Source organism: Perna viridis, chromosome 9, assembly GCF_037379345.1.
Source record: "Perna viridis isolate PV_CMFRI_1.1 ecotype Kerala chromosome 9, ASM3737934v1, whole genome shotgun sequence".
NCBI lineage: Eukaryota > Metazoa > Mollusca > Bivalvia > Mytilida > Mytilidae > Perna > Perna viridis.
The window spans coordinates 43733216-43751697 of NC_142453.1; the positions used below are offsets into that span (position 1 = coordinate 43733216).

Consider the following 18482-nt stretch of genomic DNA (forward strand, 5'->3'; position numbering starts at 1 on the left):
ACAAGGGCGAGAACTGGTGTCTAAAAACATAATATTAAAAATACAGAATGAGGTTGCCTATTCCTAAAAAAAGACATAAACTGACAATTCAGTCAAATACCGTAAAAGATTATAGAATAAGAAGAGGGTTGTAAATCCCAGGCTGGGCAAAATAAATGCACCGGAAGTGTTTGGGGTCATTGGCTCTCTAATAGAAACATCCGCTGTTCTCGAAATCTCGAAATGCATATGTTATGCCCTGTATCCTGGTTTTTGTTTTCATCGTAGACCTTAAGATTATGATAAGTGTGTGAAGATGGACAGTGAGATATATATCGAGGGGCACACGACAAACGGTGAACTATCTGATCTTGTTTTGATGATTCTAGAGGCAACAAGATTGACGAAGTAATAAAGTTCTATGTACAAGTTTCTAGTTAAATAAGACGTTATGGAAGTGCGGGAATACATGTCAGTTTTTAACCATCGTGACTTCAGATGTAGCTAGTAGCGAAGTTAGTCTTCCTTGTACATCCCTGGAACCGAAGTAATACACGTAAGCCTTAACTAACCAATCGTCACGGGTGATGTATTGGGCAACAGTACTGCCATATATAAGTCTTCAAACACGGCTGGCCACAGCGCATTCCTTCTATAGAACTAAACAAGGTGAATATGCATATATTTTTTTAGAGATTTTTTTTGTGAGTGGATAAAAGACTGAGGAGTATTTCTGTAGCCAATTATAAGTAATTTTATTGAATTTGCTTCATTAGGAGTATCAAAGTTTGAATGTGGGTTTTCTTGAATAACTTAAGCTATGCGTGGCTAAGAGTTTTTGGCATTTGAAGTTTTTTGCCAAGTTTCTTATACGAAGGATTATTGTTTGCAATTGAATTTCATCAAATTTCAAATACATTTCAATATATTTATATTTACAGAAAATGAAGATAGTCTTAATTCTAGGCCTGTTGGCCGTTTTGGCCAATGCTGGTAAGTTATAGCTTCATTACTGGGATGTATCATAGCTATATATTATCCCGCTCACGAGTCTTCAGAAAATAGTTCTTTATGCTCATATCTGTACAATTTTGTTTGAATGTTTTATAAGCTTTTTAATTGTTTGTGTCTTATAAAAAAATAGTAATGATAACAAAACAAGCTAGTTTTTTTTAATAACGAACATCTTTTGTAGACTTCTAAAGTTAGGAATCAACAAATGAGATTCGTATTGTGGTTAGAATCTTGATATTCGTGATATTGCATGTACAAACTGGTAAAGATATGCCAGTCCGTACTCCCGTGTTATGTTATGTTAGTTTGCTGTAATAATAACACCGACACGTTATTTACCGTTTAGCATTAAAAAGTATAAACAAATATTATTTTTAAGTCATTGATTGATTGATTGATTAATTGTTGGGGTTTAACGCCCGAGCAGCAATATTTCAGCTATATTCAGGCGATGAACATGAAATCGATAAATGGGGTGGGACATAAGGACAATGGTAGTCGACAAATTTTGATTGCCACTGGAAATAGGGAGAGGGGGATAGGGTCGGGCAATTTAGCCTTCTGTGGCGGAGGCCAATGGTTCCTGCTCCGAAGAATACCACAGAAGGGTTCTTTAATGTGCGAGGAGCGTGACATCTTTCGCGACGCGTTGTACCATTATGGTTTGCGGTCAGGTTTTCCGTATTATAGCCTGACGACCCCAGCATGTGACATGCCAGGGTTACCCCATTCCACCACCTGGGGCACACAACCTAGTTGCCCTGTGGGCAGAGCACTCTAGCCCCGGGCAGTATTCTGAGCACTATTTAGTCGCCTTTTACGACAAGCTTTGCACTGCTGTGGGTCAATTTTTTTTTTTTGACACCCGTACCCGCACGAGGCAAAGTCATTGTTAATTGTGTTATATCCTTCAATATTTTGCATTCAATGAAGTAAATATGTTTTCCATGTAAGTGTCATATACCTTTGAAAACATTGCTATACATACTAGCAATAACACTTCACACTTCTATTGTTTTGATCTTATGATTTATACAATATAGATGGGAGCTAATCTAATATTAATTTCCTTTTTACAGCACCCCCACTGGGAATGCCCCCAATGATGATGTCACCATTGATGATGGGCGGTATGATTCCACGTGAGTCTCGTTTTCATATTCCTTTTTGTAAGATGTATTCAGCAATGTTTTGTCATGTGTATTTATTGAAATCTTCGTACACAATGTTTCTTTTTGTGAACCAGGTTATAATCAAGACGTGTTTTTTTTTGCCAATCAACGAATTTCTGCAAAAAACAATACAAAAATGCGAATGCTTTGTTCAACTAAGACAGTATTGAAACATTTCAATCTTACTGAAATAAGATTTTACAAATGATTTTTTTGTACAATCGAGCGAAGAAATGCAACAGACGTTTTGTTCATGAGTTTTGGTTTTCCTTTAATCTAGCCGAGGCTATGGACATGATCAAGAACTTGAAACCCGAGGACATTAAGGAAGCCATTAAGAACATGCCCCCAGAAATGAAGGAGATGGTCAAAGGCATGGGTAAGTTGCTTCAATGAAACCGAAAAAAAATCTGCCCCACGTGCTTGTTAAAAGTTGCGAAACTGGTAAAGACCCTTACTCAGTATTACATGTTAACTTCTTGTCAGACTGAAATTGGGTTCTCGGTGCTTATAAGGTCATAGGTTAAATTTGTATTGATTACCTTCATGAGGACTTGGTCCTGTATTGTGTTTTCATTGGTCCTTGGGACGATTATGTTGACATTTAATTGTTTAAAGAATAGCTATTAGATAACAGTACTTTATGTGAGATACATGTGAGATACATGTGAAAAATATGTCAAAATAAACGTATTTGTTGTATTACCTCCAACAAGTTAGAAACTAGGAACATAGTGATCACGATGACAGTTTCTCTAAAACAGTTAGCAAATGAAAAATTCTAGACCTCCCTATCGTGCACCCTTCGTGAAGACTAAACATCCATATTTATAGAAGGTGTCGATTCAAACTGAATGACATGTTTTAGGAATCAGTGAGGAACAACTTGACGAAGCTGTCAAGAATCTGCCTGAAGATTTGTCTCCAATGCTCAATGACATCACAAAAAAACTTGGTAAGTTAGATACTTGACTATATCTTATGAAGGTGTCTTGGGCTGAAGAAGTTATATATGATGTATTAGGTGTTTATTGTTAATTAAAAAAAGTAATTTTTGCCTATTTTGTCTTTTTTTCTTTGTTTTTATAAGTTGTCGTCTTTCTATTTCGCTTGTAGATTTTTGACTGACAGGTTTAAATATTGCTTATAAGCCAGGCCCCAGCGCCACATAACTTGAAAATGTACTAAAGTCTGAGAAAAAAAACCAGTTTGTTTCAAAGACTGGGATTTGAGTTATCATGGAAGTTTAAAACAAGAATGTTCTCAGACTTCAGATTTTTTAATTTTTGTGGCGCCGGGGCCAGGATTACCATGCAATGCCTTATCTTTCAACATGTTTGCTTTGTGTGAAATATATACCAAATACAATCACATTTCTGTTGCGTCCTAATTAAATCATTAATTACTGTAGAGAATGGTGAAATTGATGACCTTATCAAGACCGACATGTCACAGGTTAAAAGTAAGTTTTTCTATCAGATTTTCATCAAATATGGTATCGCAAAAATAAAACAAAACAATTCACACCAGAATTTAGTATTGGGGGTAAATGCTCCTGATATTGTACCATGTTTATGCATGGTTTCTCACAGTACCCTGCTCCTGATATTGTACCATGTTTATGTATGGTTTACCCTGCTCCTGATATTGTACCATGTTTATGCATGGTTTCTCACAGTACCCTGCTTCTGATATTGTACCATGTTTATGTATGGCTTCTCACAGTACCCTGCTTCTGATATTGTACCATGTTTATGTATGGTTTCTCACAATACCCTGCTCCTGATATTGTACCATGTTTATGCATGGTTTCTCACAGTACCCTGCTTCTGATATTGTACCATGTTTATGTATGGTTTCTCACAGTACCCTGCTTCTGATATTGTACCATGTTTATGCATGGTTTCTCACAGTACCCTGCTCCTGATATTGTACCATGTTTATGTATGGTTTACCCTGCTCCTGATATTGTACCATGTTTATGCATGGTTTCTCACAGTACCCTGCTTCTGATATTGTACCATGTTTATGTATGGTTTCTCACAGTACCCTGCTCCTGATATTGTACCATGTTTATGTATGGTTTCTCACAATACCCTGCTCCTGATATTGTACCATGTTTATGTATGGTTTACCCTGCTCCTGATATTGTACCATGTTTTCACAATACCCTGCTCCTGATATTGTACCATGTTTATGTATGGTTTTCACAATACCCTACTCCTGATATTTTACCATGTTTATGTGTGGTTTCTCACAGTACCCTGCTCCTGATATTGTACCATGTTTATGTATGGTTTCTCACAGTACCCTGCTCCTGATATTGTACCATGGTTATGTATGGTTTCTCACAATACCCTGCTCCTGATATTGTACCATGTTTTCACAATACCCTGCTCCTGATATTGTACCATGTTTATGCATGGTTTCTCACAGTACCCTGCTCCTGATATTGTACCATGTTTATGCATGGTTTCTCACATTACCCTGCTTCTGATATTGTACCATGTTTATGCATGGTTTCTCACAATACCCTGCTCCTGATATTGTACCATGTTTATGTATGGTTTACCCTGCTCCTGATATTGTACCATGTTTTCATAATAACCTGCTCCTGATATTGTACCATGTTTATGTATGGTTTCTCACAGTACCCTGCTCCTGATATTGTACCATGTTTATGTATGGTTTACTCTGCTCCTGATATTGTACCATGTTAATGTATGGTTTCTCACAATATCCTGCACCTGACATTGTACCATGTTTATGTATGGTTTTCACAATACCCTGCTCCTGATATTGTACCATGTTTATGTATGGTTTACCCTGCTCCTGATATTGTACCATGTTTTCATAATAACCTGCTCCTGATATTGTACCATGTTTATGTATGGTTTCTCACAGTACCCTGCTCCTGATATTATACCATGTTTATGTATGGTTTCTCACAATATCCTGCACCTGATATTGTACCATGTTTATGTATGGTTTTCACAATACCCTGCTCCTGATATTGTGCCATGTTTATGTATGGTTTCTCACAATATCCTGCTCCTGACATTGTACCAGGTTTATGTATGGTTTCTCACAATACCCTGCACCTGATATTGTACCATGTTTATGCATGGTTTCTCACAGTACCCTGCTCCTGATATTGTACCATGTTTATGTATGGTTTACCCTGCTCCTGATATTGTACCATGTTTATGCATGGTTTCTCACAGTACCCTGCTTCTGATATTGTACCATGTTTATGTATGGTTTCTCACAATACCCTGCACCTGATATCGTACCATGTTTATGCATGGTTTCTCACAGTACCCTGCTCCTGATATTGTACCATGTTTATGTATGGTTTACCCTGCTCCTGATATTGTACCATGTTTATGCGTGGTTTTCACAGTACCTTGCTCCTGACATTGTACCATGTTTATGTACTATATGATATACAATCGTTGGTGGTATTTAAATAACTCTTATGACATGTATATACATTGTACATGTATTTTCATAATAAAATTATGTGAACAGATACAAAGGACAGCACTACATGTACTTAAATATGATTTTTATACTGAAGATTTTCTTATATAATGAAAGGTTTCCGTACTATGTTTATATGTCATCTTTTAACAGAGTTCAGCCTGTGTCCTTTGTGGTCATAGTTCTATTATTTTGATGTTCCATGGTACATGTATATATATTGTCAATATTCATACAGGGAAGCCTCAATTGCCTCACCAAACACAATTCGATAACCAAATTTTTTTAAAGTGGCCTAAGGTAACTCTTTTATTTTAGTTCCAGAGGAAATGAAGGATGACATTAAGAACCAAGCAATGGAGGCCCTAAAGGGAACAATGAGCGAGATGGGTTTGGAAATTAAAGGTATTTATATCATTGTATATATTGCAGTATTATAACTTGTGTATGGACGTTAATTGATAGAAAACACGCAGTTGATTTCACTTATTCTAGTACGACTGGACAGTTTCTAGATTAAAGAACTCTAATTTGTCGTTTCATTGATGAATATGTTTTCATTAAGAGTATTTGAACTTTAAAAAACAATATTGGCATAATTTGTTTTGTTCTGTTCGCAGACGACGAGGACATAGAATCCGTCCTTGAGAAGGCCAAGACAGCTTTGACTGAGCAATTGAAGGAAGAAGGCATTGATATCGGTAAGTTTCTTTCTTGTGTTTTACCAGAAGAGGGAGGGCTGCAGGAAAGTAGATACAAACAATTAACGTACGAGTCAATAGTTAGCTTGAACATAATAACAAATTCAAAAATGGTTTGGCTGTAATAAAATGAAAAAGGAGTTCGGATATGCAAAAAATATAAAAATGTTAGAATATAAAGAAAATGAAAGGGTTTTGAATGTGTCGAAATGTAGCCATAAAACTAAACAATTTTGTAGTAACTCATTTGTCTGTTATTCTTATAGATGACCCAGAATCTATGCAAGCTAAACTCATGGCTGAGATGAGAAAAGCCACCGACGCCAAACGTAAGTTGATTAAATTTATATTATTCTTGGATGCTTCGACTTCTACGATTATTGTTAATTGTACTGTTTAAGGAATTACATTGTGTCTGGTCAAACTGCTATTGAGGATAACATTCTGTTAAAGCACATACATGTATGTGCCATATGTTTTTTACAACACCCATGGTGCTTAACTGATGGAGCATACAACCTCGCATTTCATTGGACAAAAGTGATAGCAGCCGTGAAATTCAAGGCTCAATCAGGTGTTTTGGTGTCAATGTTTCCAATCACGTTTATATCTAATCATCAATAGTCTTTTATATATTGAATAAATGGAAATGACTTTCTTGTTGAACCAATTATATAATTGAAATACGAAACATAGCACAGTGATCACACAGTACACCAAATAAAATCTTAATTAATCTGATTTAGAATGAACAAAGCAAGAAAATGCGTTGGATATCTTTTTTTTTAAGATAGTACTTTTTTACATCTTATAAAAAATAATAAGTAAGAAAATGTAGAGTTTTAAAGGATACAAAGGTTAAGAAAACAAAATAAAACAATTTAGTATAAACATCCATAAGTCGTACAAACGAAATAAACGAGAGATATTCGTAAGATACACCGACAAGATATCTTATATATACAACATAAATACTATGTATCTTTTTTACAGCTGACGAAAGTGACGAGGAAGTAAAAGCCAAAGTAGCCAAACAACTTCTGACCGAGATGAAGAACGAGGGCTTTGACATAGACCCAGGTGAGTTGTCAGTGTTTATACACCACAGTAAAAGATGAAGAACAAGAGCTTTGACATAGCCCCAGGTGAATTGTCAGTGTTTATACACCACAGTAAAAGATGAAGAACGAGAGCTTTGACATAGATCCAGGTGAGTTCTTAGTGTTTATACATCACAATAAAAGATGAAGAACGAGAGCTTTGACACAGACCCAGGTGAGTTGTCAGTATTTATACACAACAATAAAAGATGAAGAACGAGAGCTTTGACATAGCCCCAGGTGAATTGTCAGTGTTTATACACCACAGTAAAAGATGAAGAACGAGAGCTTTGACATAGACCCGGGTGAGATGTCAGTGTTCATACACCATAGTAAAAGATGAAGAACGAGAGCTTTGACATAGACCCAGGTGAGTTCTTAGTGTTTATACACCACAATAAAAGATGAAGAACGAGAGCTTTGACATAGACCCAGGTGAGTTCTCAGTATTTATACACAACAATAAAAGATGCGTTCAGAATCAATAAGGCTATTACATATATTTTCATGGATGCACATCAGCGAAAACACATAACAAAAGATATACATCAAACCAAGAAATGTCGTTTTTTTTACTTAGCGTGCACCAGTTTAATTCTTTTTATGGAACACCACAGGACCGGCATAAGACTACTGTCTTAAAATTATTTTTCGAAAAGAGTGCGGCTTCTCTTTGGTTTAATTGACACTTGGCTTGCATATTACCGAAATTAATTCAGTTTTTAACATCTAACAGTATATCATATACTTCGCTCGCCGTGGTGAGTCTTTAGGATAATGAGTCAATAGAAAAGATACAGCACTTGAGATACAGATTGTTTAAGAGCTGTGGGAGGAAGATAAATATAAAGCTTATTACAATGTATGTGTTGGCTTATTACAAATTCTGATATAATGTGCTTCAAAGCTCTTTAGACCACAGACATGGTAAAAAAGTGATTACACATGACTAACATTTCGTGCAACACATTGGCTGCGTCTATTCAAAAACACGAAGAAACTAGTCCTTTTAAAATTAGAATCGAAAAATCACAGAAACTCCATTTTATCATTGTTTTACCACGGGCTGGCCATTTATGTCGTTATTTAACCCCTCGCTATCGCTCAGGGAAATACAATGCGACACAAATGACCAGCCCGTGATAAAACAATGATAAAATGGAGTTTCCGTGATTTGTATCTTAAATATGTGTTGATTATCAATAGAATTTGTTCAGTAAAACGCGTTAGTGTATATCATCCATACTTATCCACATAGCACAATAAATCAACTTTGACTTTTCATTACAGAAAAACCAGAAGAAGCTATGGAGAAATTGAAGACTTCTCTTAAGGATATCTTGAAGAAAATGGATATTGAACTCGATGATGGTAAATAGAGAGATAAATATTGAGGGCTAGAATCACATTTGAGTTTGACATAAATAAATCAGAATTCATGATAAAAAGAAGAATTCAGTCCCATTACAAAACAAAAGATCTGCTTGAATTGTACAGCGCTATTCAGGGCGTAAATTCGAAGATACAAACTGGCAAAAAAAGAGAAATAAAACAAAAAACAAAACAAAACAGTACAGACAAAAAATCAAATAATAATAAAAAAGAACAACGACAACGACAACAACAAATAAACAAACAAAAAAAAGACACGTGATTCCGGAATACATTAACCAATAACGCCAGAATGTCACAAAGAAAGGAGAAAGTCATCAGTGTAACTTAGATGTTAACGGAGATGTTAACCGATGATCCGTTTAACTCGTATTGACATGCATCAAACGTAAATTGAATTGTTTTAAGATGTCAATAACGGGTTTTGATTTTCTTAAGTGAGTTCAAAAGTGTATTTAATGATGCCAATCAGACAGCCAAGCATTTCTGATTTGTTTACCACTTGAAGTAACTTCCACAGTTGTTGATTTCAGATGCATTCGAGCCAGAAAAACTCCCAGAACTGTTGAAGAAAGTTGTAATGTCAGGAAAACTCGGTACGAATTCTTTGACACCATATTTTACTGTTATTAAGGCTTCATTTGAAACCTTCCCTTTTCATTTAAGTCTCTTTAGCATTACTGTTTTATAAAGTCTAAAGGAATCTGCCAACCAGCGAACTTAATGGGTATCGATCGTCCAGTCATGACGATGCAGCACAAACAAAAATAATTATATGTCTAAAGGATTACAACGATACAGATAAAGATGTTAACACACTATAATAAAATATATAATGGGCAAAATTTTCAGTCAACAAATGACCTTCTTCAGTGCCTTATATATATATATATATATATATATATATGAGAAGAATGGTACAGAACAGATATAAGTTTTGCTTACACATTAAGTATAATTTGCACATTTTAGATAAACCACAGATGTTCAAAATGTCCTCATATACAGATATACAGTGCTCTTGCCTTTTCCAGACTTTTTTTTATCAAAATGTTCCACAAACATCTGTAAGTTATACTTTCATTTGATGAATGTGTTTTTTAACAGGAAACCCAATGCATGTCATGATGTCTGCCATGGCCAGTATCAGCAGTAAGTTACATTTATTATCAGTCCCCTGATATTTCAGACTTTTTGGTTGATAGTGACACCCTTCCTTATATAATAGTGATTTGCTAGGTTTTGTGTGTATTCTATTACTTAATGGTTTATCAACCAGTAGTCCGTTTCTCTCTTCCTTTGTGTTTTATTTTACAATAAATTTTTCAACAGTTCTAGGTACAACTCGGAAGTGTGGTTAGATTAAACCTTCCTTGAAACCCCTTTTTGTGAAGGGAAATAATTTTTCTGATTTATAGAAATATAAAGTTGTGGTCTTTTTCTCCTGAATCGCAAACATCTCCCACTAAATTTATATTCCACCGAGGCACACAATTGTTTTTGTTAACTGTATTTTCTCAACGAACGATGGGAAACAATAATATCAGAACAGTAAGTGTAGGGGATATACTATTGTTTTCTAGGTGGACCACAGGAAATGCCAGTAATGATGCAGCCACCCATGCCCATGCAAGGTATGTCAAAATTAAAACTGTCTACCTTTAACAGTATAATACCAGAAGGCAACATTTGGTCTCAGATTAAAAAAAACCAACAACTTGTTTTCAGCTTTTTAATGTCGTTTTTTTTGTAGTTGTATTTTTGTTTTTTTGTTGTTGTATTTTTGTTTTTTGTTGTTGTATTTTTCTTGCAAACAAACTTTGATGTAGAAAAACAACAATAGATACACTTAAGTTGCATGTAATTGTAATTTTTATATTTTTCATTGACATTTTAACGGTCAAAGAAGACACTCTAACTATCCATGAAGGTTTTATAAGGAAGAATGAAATACCGTATATTAGCATGTATTGACTATGACACAACATTGTACATGTATAATTTGATTACAGGTTATGGAGCTCCACCAATGAGGGAATACGTCGCTGGTAGGTTACTTGTTTTCATAGAACAATAGAAACATTACATCACAATAAGAATTCGTTTTCTCATATAAGAAGGGTTTTGTTTTACTATCAAAATAATCGGGTTTCAAGAAGTGAGATATCACCCCACATTTTACATGCACCTTGTACTGAAGACTGAACAATTACGTTACTTTAATCAAGAATCACCCTGCAGTTTGATCTATACACTTGACGATTTATACGGAAAGAAACAACTCAAGTATATATGTGTATCTTAACTCTGCTCAAACCTATGCTGAACAAAGGTACGAAGACAAAACCTATTGTTTTTTTTTTATGATTAAATTGTGCATTTGTCGAGGGATTAATTAAAGTCAGAGAGAATCCAGATTTTGATCTATAGTTCTAATAAATTTGCATAATTTTCGAAGTTTAGTTCATTGTTTTTGATTCATAATATCACCAAATTTCAAATTGTTACTGTTCATTAATATTTCTATCAATATACAATTTCTGTCTGGGTCTGGGTGAAAGCTGCTGCATTCTATTATATAATAATATTCAATACCGATAGCATTTCTGCTATATGTTACTGATATTGATAATCATTATGTGGTGTAAAATAAAATGTTACTGTATCTGTCTGAATTGTTCAGGTGCTGAGGATGCTTTGTTCCACGTTTTCGGAGGAGATGATGAGGTCATGCAGCACTTGATGGCCGTCCGTGAGGGAGCAATGAGAGGTGTCCTTAATGAGGGAGCCCTCTTCGAGCTGATGAAAGATCTCATGCATTAGTAAGTACTCGCTTGGATTTTTTTTTATTAAAATCATACTGTGGTTAGTTTCTTTGTATTTGTTTGAAGGTCTATGCTTACTAACTCCTCATTATTTAAGTGGCAGTCTTTATAAAAGTCAGACAGGAGGTGATTCGTGCATGTCAAAAACCCACTGAATTCAGTTTTATTTCTTGTTCAGAAACCGTTATAGATCACATAACCTGTCTTCGTTTTTCATTTGGGGGGTTGCACTTTTGAGATAAAATTTATATAGGTTGTACATTAATTTTAGCAATTTGCAAGAGTTGTCTTTGATTTGGTGGATTTTGGTCGGAGGCTAAAGTGTAATTTACAGATCTAAATACAGAAAGGATCATTGCCACATAAAAATATATGCAGAGCAAAAAAGTATCGTCTGATCCATGGGTTTTTCTACACCATGAATCACTTTACCATAGCCAGTGTTTGAATTTTGTATGGACTGGTACTTAAAACAATATGATAAAAATTGAAATGCTTCTACATTAGTCCCAATGACACATTATAATAATTTGCCAGATAACACATAAAAATCTTTTATGGGTAGAATTGTATCGAAAGAAGGTAGATTAGGGCGGGAACAATATTATAAAATTAACCATTCTTATTTTATTCTATTTTAGCCGCATTGAAGCCCGTGTACTTCTTGCCCAGAACAAAATGTTGGAAGAGAGACTTGCTGCCACCCAGATGAATGCTCTCCCACCATACCGTAACTACGGTATCAGAGTGATTAGTTGTAGACACCATGTTTAAAGAGACTATAATACAGACACTATGTAAACAGCTGTCCTCCAGAGTCTGTCTTTGTCATTTCTCTGTTGTCCTTGTGTTCTAGCACTGACCAATAAATGTACAACAAAATGACAATGGCATCTTCTGTTGATAATTTGTTTAATGTGAAATATCGATTTTCAAGTGTTTAGTGAAAACAACCGAAGCCACGTAAAAGTGGTGACGGCTCATAATGAAAGATTTACATCTTGAAGCACAACCCGGCTCCTGATAACCATTTCTCGACTGCTGATCTAACTTTAAAATACTACCTACAAGTAAATGGAATGGGTATACATACCAAAAACTTGGACGTAGGCATCTTAGATAAAAAAAAACAAAATAATTTTGCGATTTTGAAACAATAAAGTATGCGGTAAAGTGTCAGCAAAAACCCATCAAGTATGTCATCTCACGTCTTCTATATAATTTTCAATCTTTATTTGTGGAAGGCGGAAATAAACTTTTCATGTTTCGTGTTTTTTAATCTCCCTTTTTAAACAGACCCAACATACATAAAAACAAAATAAAACAAGCCGGAAAAAAAGCTTGTGTACAGTTTTGAGTATGACAATACTATTGTTGACGTAGTTCTGATATTCCAAACAGACCATTCCGGTAGTAGATGAAATGGTAACGGAGTACATTGCCAAAACACCATTCAAATCTGTCAATAACCACATGGAATTGATAAACAAACATTCATAAATGAACTAAATATTTAATGCCCTTCAGGTTAAATCGATGTAACTTGTGACATGAAGTTCCGATTTCTCAGTAAAAGGAAGTGGTCTTACGACAATCTTTTTTTGCCCCTAGCTAAGTTAAAACATGATATTCAATCAATGTATAAATGGGAAGATAGCAATACACACGTGTTTTAAGTTGAAAGTGGCACGATTTCGTAACACAAAGGATTATTGATTCAATGTTTTTTTTTAATAAGTTTTTATCGCAGACCGAACACAAATCTTTTCAACCGGAAATACTCTGTCGTTTCTGCTACACTAAAAATAACTGTAACTAGAAAGGCTTAGGAGTTCCGATTGAAATCGTTTAATTCGAGACATCACATTGATTGGCGATTAAAATATAGATATTACGGGTTATAGTATATTTTATTATTGCGCCTTAGTGCTTCCTTCGTCTAGGAATTTGTAATAACACACTGAGAACATCAATAATTGCTGATAGCTTGTTAATGAGCAACACGAACAAGCACAAAAAGCTCATACAAAACTTTTAACAAATAGTAAAATCACAATATGACAGATGAAATATTAAACTGCCCAATTACGGAACTTATACTATGTGTACGTACGACGATTAAAAAAAATAACAACGTTAGCACAAACAAATAATCAGGAATATAAACCATAACGAGTCTAAAAAATCAACCAAAAAATCGTGGAATCCCCACAATTAACACAAGAGGAAACTTCACTAAAAATTCTGAAGGCACAATTCGTTTGGAGCTCAAAATAAAACATTCATGCATAATGTTCAAACTTTGGAACACAGTGTACACTATTTTAACCGGGAAATGTCTAGGAGTATCAAATAAAATTCAAACACGTATAAAAATGTGTTTTGTTCACAATGCCTCCGGCAATATTCCGTAAGACAGCGCAATACCCGGATATATGGGTGCATGATGACGGTATTTATGGAGGGTATATATAAATATACTGATCATTCGAACGGTAGTAAAGGACTAACTAAAGTAAGTAAACACATGGTTCATTATCTCTTTTTGGTTATTTAATCGAAAAAAAAACAGACTTTCAAAAGAAGATGTTTTGGAACAGAGATTTTTCAATTATTTCTGTTAAGGTAGCGATATATATGGATATAAAGAATATTTGCTAATTAAGCAGTAGTACTAGTGGAGTTGTTATGCATCTGTTGTTTCTCAAGCACGAGTGAATATACATTTAAGAAATTTTACGTCGCTACAAGTAAAACTGTTTACGAACAATGAAGGATTCGATATTTTGCTGACAAGATTGTTCAGAAAACATAATATTCGAAACTCTTTCATCGAATTAAATTAAACTAAATATTTTTGTTTTACAGAATGATGATAAAAATAGCACTACTTGGCATGCTTGCCGCATGCGCCATGGCGCAATGTAAGTATTTTGAATGGCAGTTATTCAAATAACAAACCAGACAGCAAATATAACGATTATAAAAGAGATGATTTCAAGTGAACAGGGGAAAGTGTCAAAGAGACACAGTTCTACCCTGCATTACTGTGAATCTTTTTCCAAACAACATATGAATAGTTTAAATTCATTTATTTTTTCAATCACGAATGTTGAAAATAAAAAATACTGTATGTTATAATCTTACTTCTTATTCCCTTGTATGTTTAACATTCCCAAAGGGGTAGCATCAATGGGTTTTGCTCACATGACTCGTCGGTCTTGACCTTACTATATTTTGCTTTTGTAGTCCCGATGATGGGATTCGCCGGACTTGACCTTAAGAACATTAAAGGCATGATTCCAGAAGGAGCCTTTGATATGATAAAGAATATGAAACCAGAGGACATTAAGGAAGCCATTCAGAACATGCCCCCAGAAATGGCTGATATGATGAAGGGAATGGGTAAGTCGGAGATAGGCGTACAAAAAGTTTTATACTGTGTTCTAGTAAAACACAATAAATGTGTTTCCAATCAAAATAAACTTTTTTTTCAAACAATAAAGTATCGGGTTTATTGGTGTTTCGTTGAAACGACCTTAAGTCATGAGGTCACGACAATCTAGAGTATTGGTACATATTTGAGAATGTTACAACTAGCGAACTTGGTGTTTAAGATTACAAGTCCGCCGTAATAGGCATACGAATACAACAGCATTTATTATATTGATACAGCAATATAATACATTCAACCCCTATTATCCGCAGGAATCTCAGAGGACCAGATCAAGGAAGCCATTAACAACATGCCAGAGGATATAGATGTTGCAGCCTTGGTTGACAACGCCAAGGATAAAATGGGTAAGTACTCCTGGATCGTTACGGTGTATCCATCTGCACCATGAAAACTGATTCGTTCAACGTGTCATAGTTTTACTTTCCTCTTTCGTCTACCCAGGGCTTGACTTTTTATGAACAATTCGTCGAATGTCTAGAAAATCAGAGGACGCTTACCCTACCGGTGCACCTGGTCAATGCTCCCAGTTTTTAGTTGAGTCCGAGTTGCTCATTAATTTTATTACTGTGTATGTATTATTTTGGTTATTTTATGTTCTTTGTTGTATATGTCTGTTTTTTATGTCTGGTCCCAGGATCACATTCTTTTGATTTCCGCTAGAATCCTGCATTCCTTGATTACTCCGAGATCTTCGACATGAATACAATACCCGAATTTCATAGGCAGAAATGCATTTACAAATTGTTATTTTTCAATTATACATCCTCTCCTCATCTCCTATATCACTGATTTTGCTCATTTGAAATGGTCCCCGACTGCAGTATTTTTTTAAGTTGCATATTGGACTAGATTTACGATGCTTTATCTGTGCATCCATGATGGTTCATCATGTTTTAACAATTGTAGGCTCAATCTTTGATGGTGCCAAAGATGAATTCAGAAACCAGATCTCAGAAGAAATGAATGGCATGAAGGAAGAAACCAAGAAAGACTTGGAAGAAATGGGCATTGATGTTTCTGGAGATGCTAGCAGCATCATGGGTCAAATCTTACCAAAGTTTACCGAAATGATGGGAGAACAACTGAAAGCAGAGGGATTCGACGTTGGTACGTAGTAAATGGCATCGAAATGTAACCGATACAGTCTTTTTTCCTAGTATTTGCAAGTTTAAAAAAAAGCACAAAAAAAAAAACCACAAAAAACTCAAAAATCTTATACTTCACTAATGTAGTATTGTTGGAAAAGTAAACCTAATAATGTTATAGACTTTTTCGTTAAACTATTTTATGCTTGTTTTAGATGACCACGAAAAACTCCGTGAAGAAGTCCGTGAAAAGATCCGTGAATTTGCTGGAGCCGATGATGACGACAGCGATGAAGAAGTGAGGGACAAACTGATGAAAAACTTCCTTATTGAAATGAAAGATGAAGGATTCGATGTTGATACAGAAAACATCGGAGAAGGATTCCAGGAATTGAAAAAGCAGGTCATTGCTCAGCTTAAAGAAATGGGATTCGAAATCGATGAAGGTAATTGCTTGTTTATTTTGGAACTTTTAGTTGTTTAATGCGTCTTCCGTATCAAATTTACAATTATTTCTATGCTAATCCTTTCGTTCAAAATCTTCACAATTAAGAGTACATAACGATCACTACTTCAATGTCGGATTAAATCTCAAATTTCTCTTTTAAGTTTTAGTTAAAAAGGATATTTCTGACTATTTCTAGGTGATGACATTAGAGACATCCTGAAGAAAATGATGGGAAACGGAAATTTCAACCCACAGGAAATCCTTGGAATGATGGGACCAATGATGCAAGGTAACCATAGAAACAGACGCGTGATGTGATCTAGCAATAAGTATTTTGTGCCAGTATAAAATGAGTTTTTTTCAGTTTCCCTAATGTTTTAAGGAATCGTGTGTAACATGTGGTTTCTCAAAGATGTTTCATTAATCTTGTCCAAGGTTCACAAAGTTTCAGAATTTGGCTCACAAGATATGCTTCCTCTTTACTCGTTTTGAATAACCTACCTATATTCTAGGGCCCCCAATGATGGGACCACCACCAATGATGCACGGCCCACCAATGGGACCAGGAATGGCCCGCGTTGATCTTGACATAAACATCAGAGACAGACAAGTCCCAGGCTTTCCAATTGTCGCTCCAGGATACATCAGAGGTAAGCTATATTTACGAGTTCCATCCCCTCAGTGCAGATCAAGTGGTTTTGAAAAGTTGGTCTGCAGGCATTCCATGCTCTTATTTACTCTTTTCTGTCCAAATTTGCACGAAATTACCGTAATTTTCAAGGAAAAGTTTATCTGCTCCCCGAAAAAAACCAGGATTCCAAAACAAATTCATATCAAAATAATTTATTTATCCGTCAATGGACAGTTTTAATTTTTACCGGTTTTAATCCGAGACTGGCTTACTAAGCGTAAAAATTTCTTCTCAAGTTTGGCTTTCATAACAAATCTCCTTTTACTATTATAGGAGTTGAAGATTCTCTAATGAGAGTTTTTGGAAATGACGATGACGTCATCAGACATGTGATGGCAGTTAAATTTGGCGCTGAAAGTGGAATCGTCATGGAAGAGGACTTGAACGAAATTCTTAAGGATCTCATGTATTAGTATGTATCTTATCGTTTAATGAATATATTATAAAGGCTACAGGACGCTAAAATGCCGTTAATCGAAAATGCAAAATTTAGAAGTCTTTTTACAATGTTTTACTGCAGATCCAAAGAAAAGCGTGCTGGATAATATACACCCTCCTTGAAAATGGAAAAACATGACCTTGCTTCACCACAAATTTTACCCCCAATAAAAAGTGGAAAAAAACTTGTCTCCCTTCGCCCGGATTTTAATTCTATAGAAATCCCCGTCTCTAACCTGTGGATCCGCACCCTGCTAACATGAAAATCACTGGAACACTTTGAAATCCGAATTTATCTGATAGACATCGCGTGTAGCATATGTGTTGTATGGATATTATACATGTAGATGCATCGCTACTTGTATATTACTCTACTAATAAATGTTCCCTTGGGAAGGCTGAACAGAAGTTAGGGACTACAAGTGTAACTAAATAAAGAATATAAACTACTTCACTAATATCTTTTCTTTTTATTTCAGTCGTCTTCAGGCCCGCGTCCTGACCGCCAAGAATCACATGTTGAGAGATAGACTTTTCGACAGAATGTATTAGAGTAACTAATGGAGAGATGGCCATGGAGTGGAATTATGTCCCCATTGAAGAGGAATATAAATTGTACCTGAAACAATTGACATCTACTTATTGATTTGTGTGTAAATTTTAACTAAAAAGTCATTTAAAAATATTTCTATGGCAA

The 18482-nt window shown here is 35.2% G+C and overlaps 2 protein-coding genes across 2 annotated transcripts; both read left to right on the forward strand.

The window, feature by feature from the left end:
* The first annotated feature begins 619 nt into the window (after positions 1-619).
* LOC148608644 (uncharacterized) lies at positions 620-12559 on the forward strand. Its single transcript, XM_088547247.1, has 17 exons — positions 620-648; positions 921-972; positions 2073-2135; positions 2446-2544; positions 3034-3120; positions 3577-3627; positions 5967-6053; positions 6269-6349; positions 6616-6678; positions 7343-7429; positions 8740-8820; positions 9375-9437; positions 9949-9993; positions 10425-10475; positions 10854-10889; positions 11525-11663; positions 12308-12559. Exons 2-17 carry the CDS (start codon positions 924-926, stop codon positions 12438-12440), a joined length of 1215 nt encoding a protein of 404 aa, XP_088403373.1. The 5' UTR covers positions 620-648; positions 921-923; the 3' UTR covers positions 12441-12559.
* Positions 12560-14535: 1976 nt separating this feature from the next.
* LOC148608645 (uncharacterized) lies at positions 14536-18464 on the forward strand. Its single transcript, XM_088547248.1, has 9 exons — positions 14536-14590; positions 14916-15071; positions 15375-15467; positions 16030-16230; positions 16424-16660; positions 16853-16945; positions 17169-17306; positions 17621-17759; positions 18265-18464. Exons 1-9 carry the CDS (start codon positions 14536-14538, stop codon positions 18335-18337), a joined length of 1185 nt encoding a protein of 394 aa, XP_088403374.1. The 3' UTR covers positions 18338-18464.
* Positions 18465-18482: the final 18 nt, after the last annotated feature.

Coding starts and splice junctions, on each gene's coding strand:
- LOC148608645 (XM_088547248.1), top strand. CDS start 14,536: ATGATGATAAAAATAGCACTACTTGGCATGCTTGCCGCATGCGCCATG. Junction 16,661..16,852: donor CGAAATCGATGAAGGTAATT/GCTTGTTTATTT, acceptor GACTATTTCTAG/GTGATGACATTAGAGACATC. Junction 17,307..17,620: donor CGCTCCAGGATACATCAGAG/GTAAGCTATATT, acceptor TTACTATTATAG/GAGTTGAAGATTCTCTAATG.
- LOC148608644 (XM_088547247.1), top strand. CDS start 924: ATGAAGATAGTCTTAATTCTAGGCCTGTTGGCCGTTTTGGCCAATGCT. Junction 6,350..6,615: donor GGAAGAAGGCATTGATATCG/GTAAGTTTCTTT, acceptor TTATTCTTATAG/ATGACCCAGAATCTATGCAA. Junction 9,994..10,424: donor TGCCATGGCCAGTATCAGCA/GTAAGTTACATT, acceptor ATTGTTTTCTAG/GTGGACCACAGGAAATGCCA.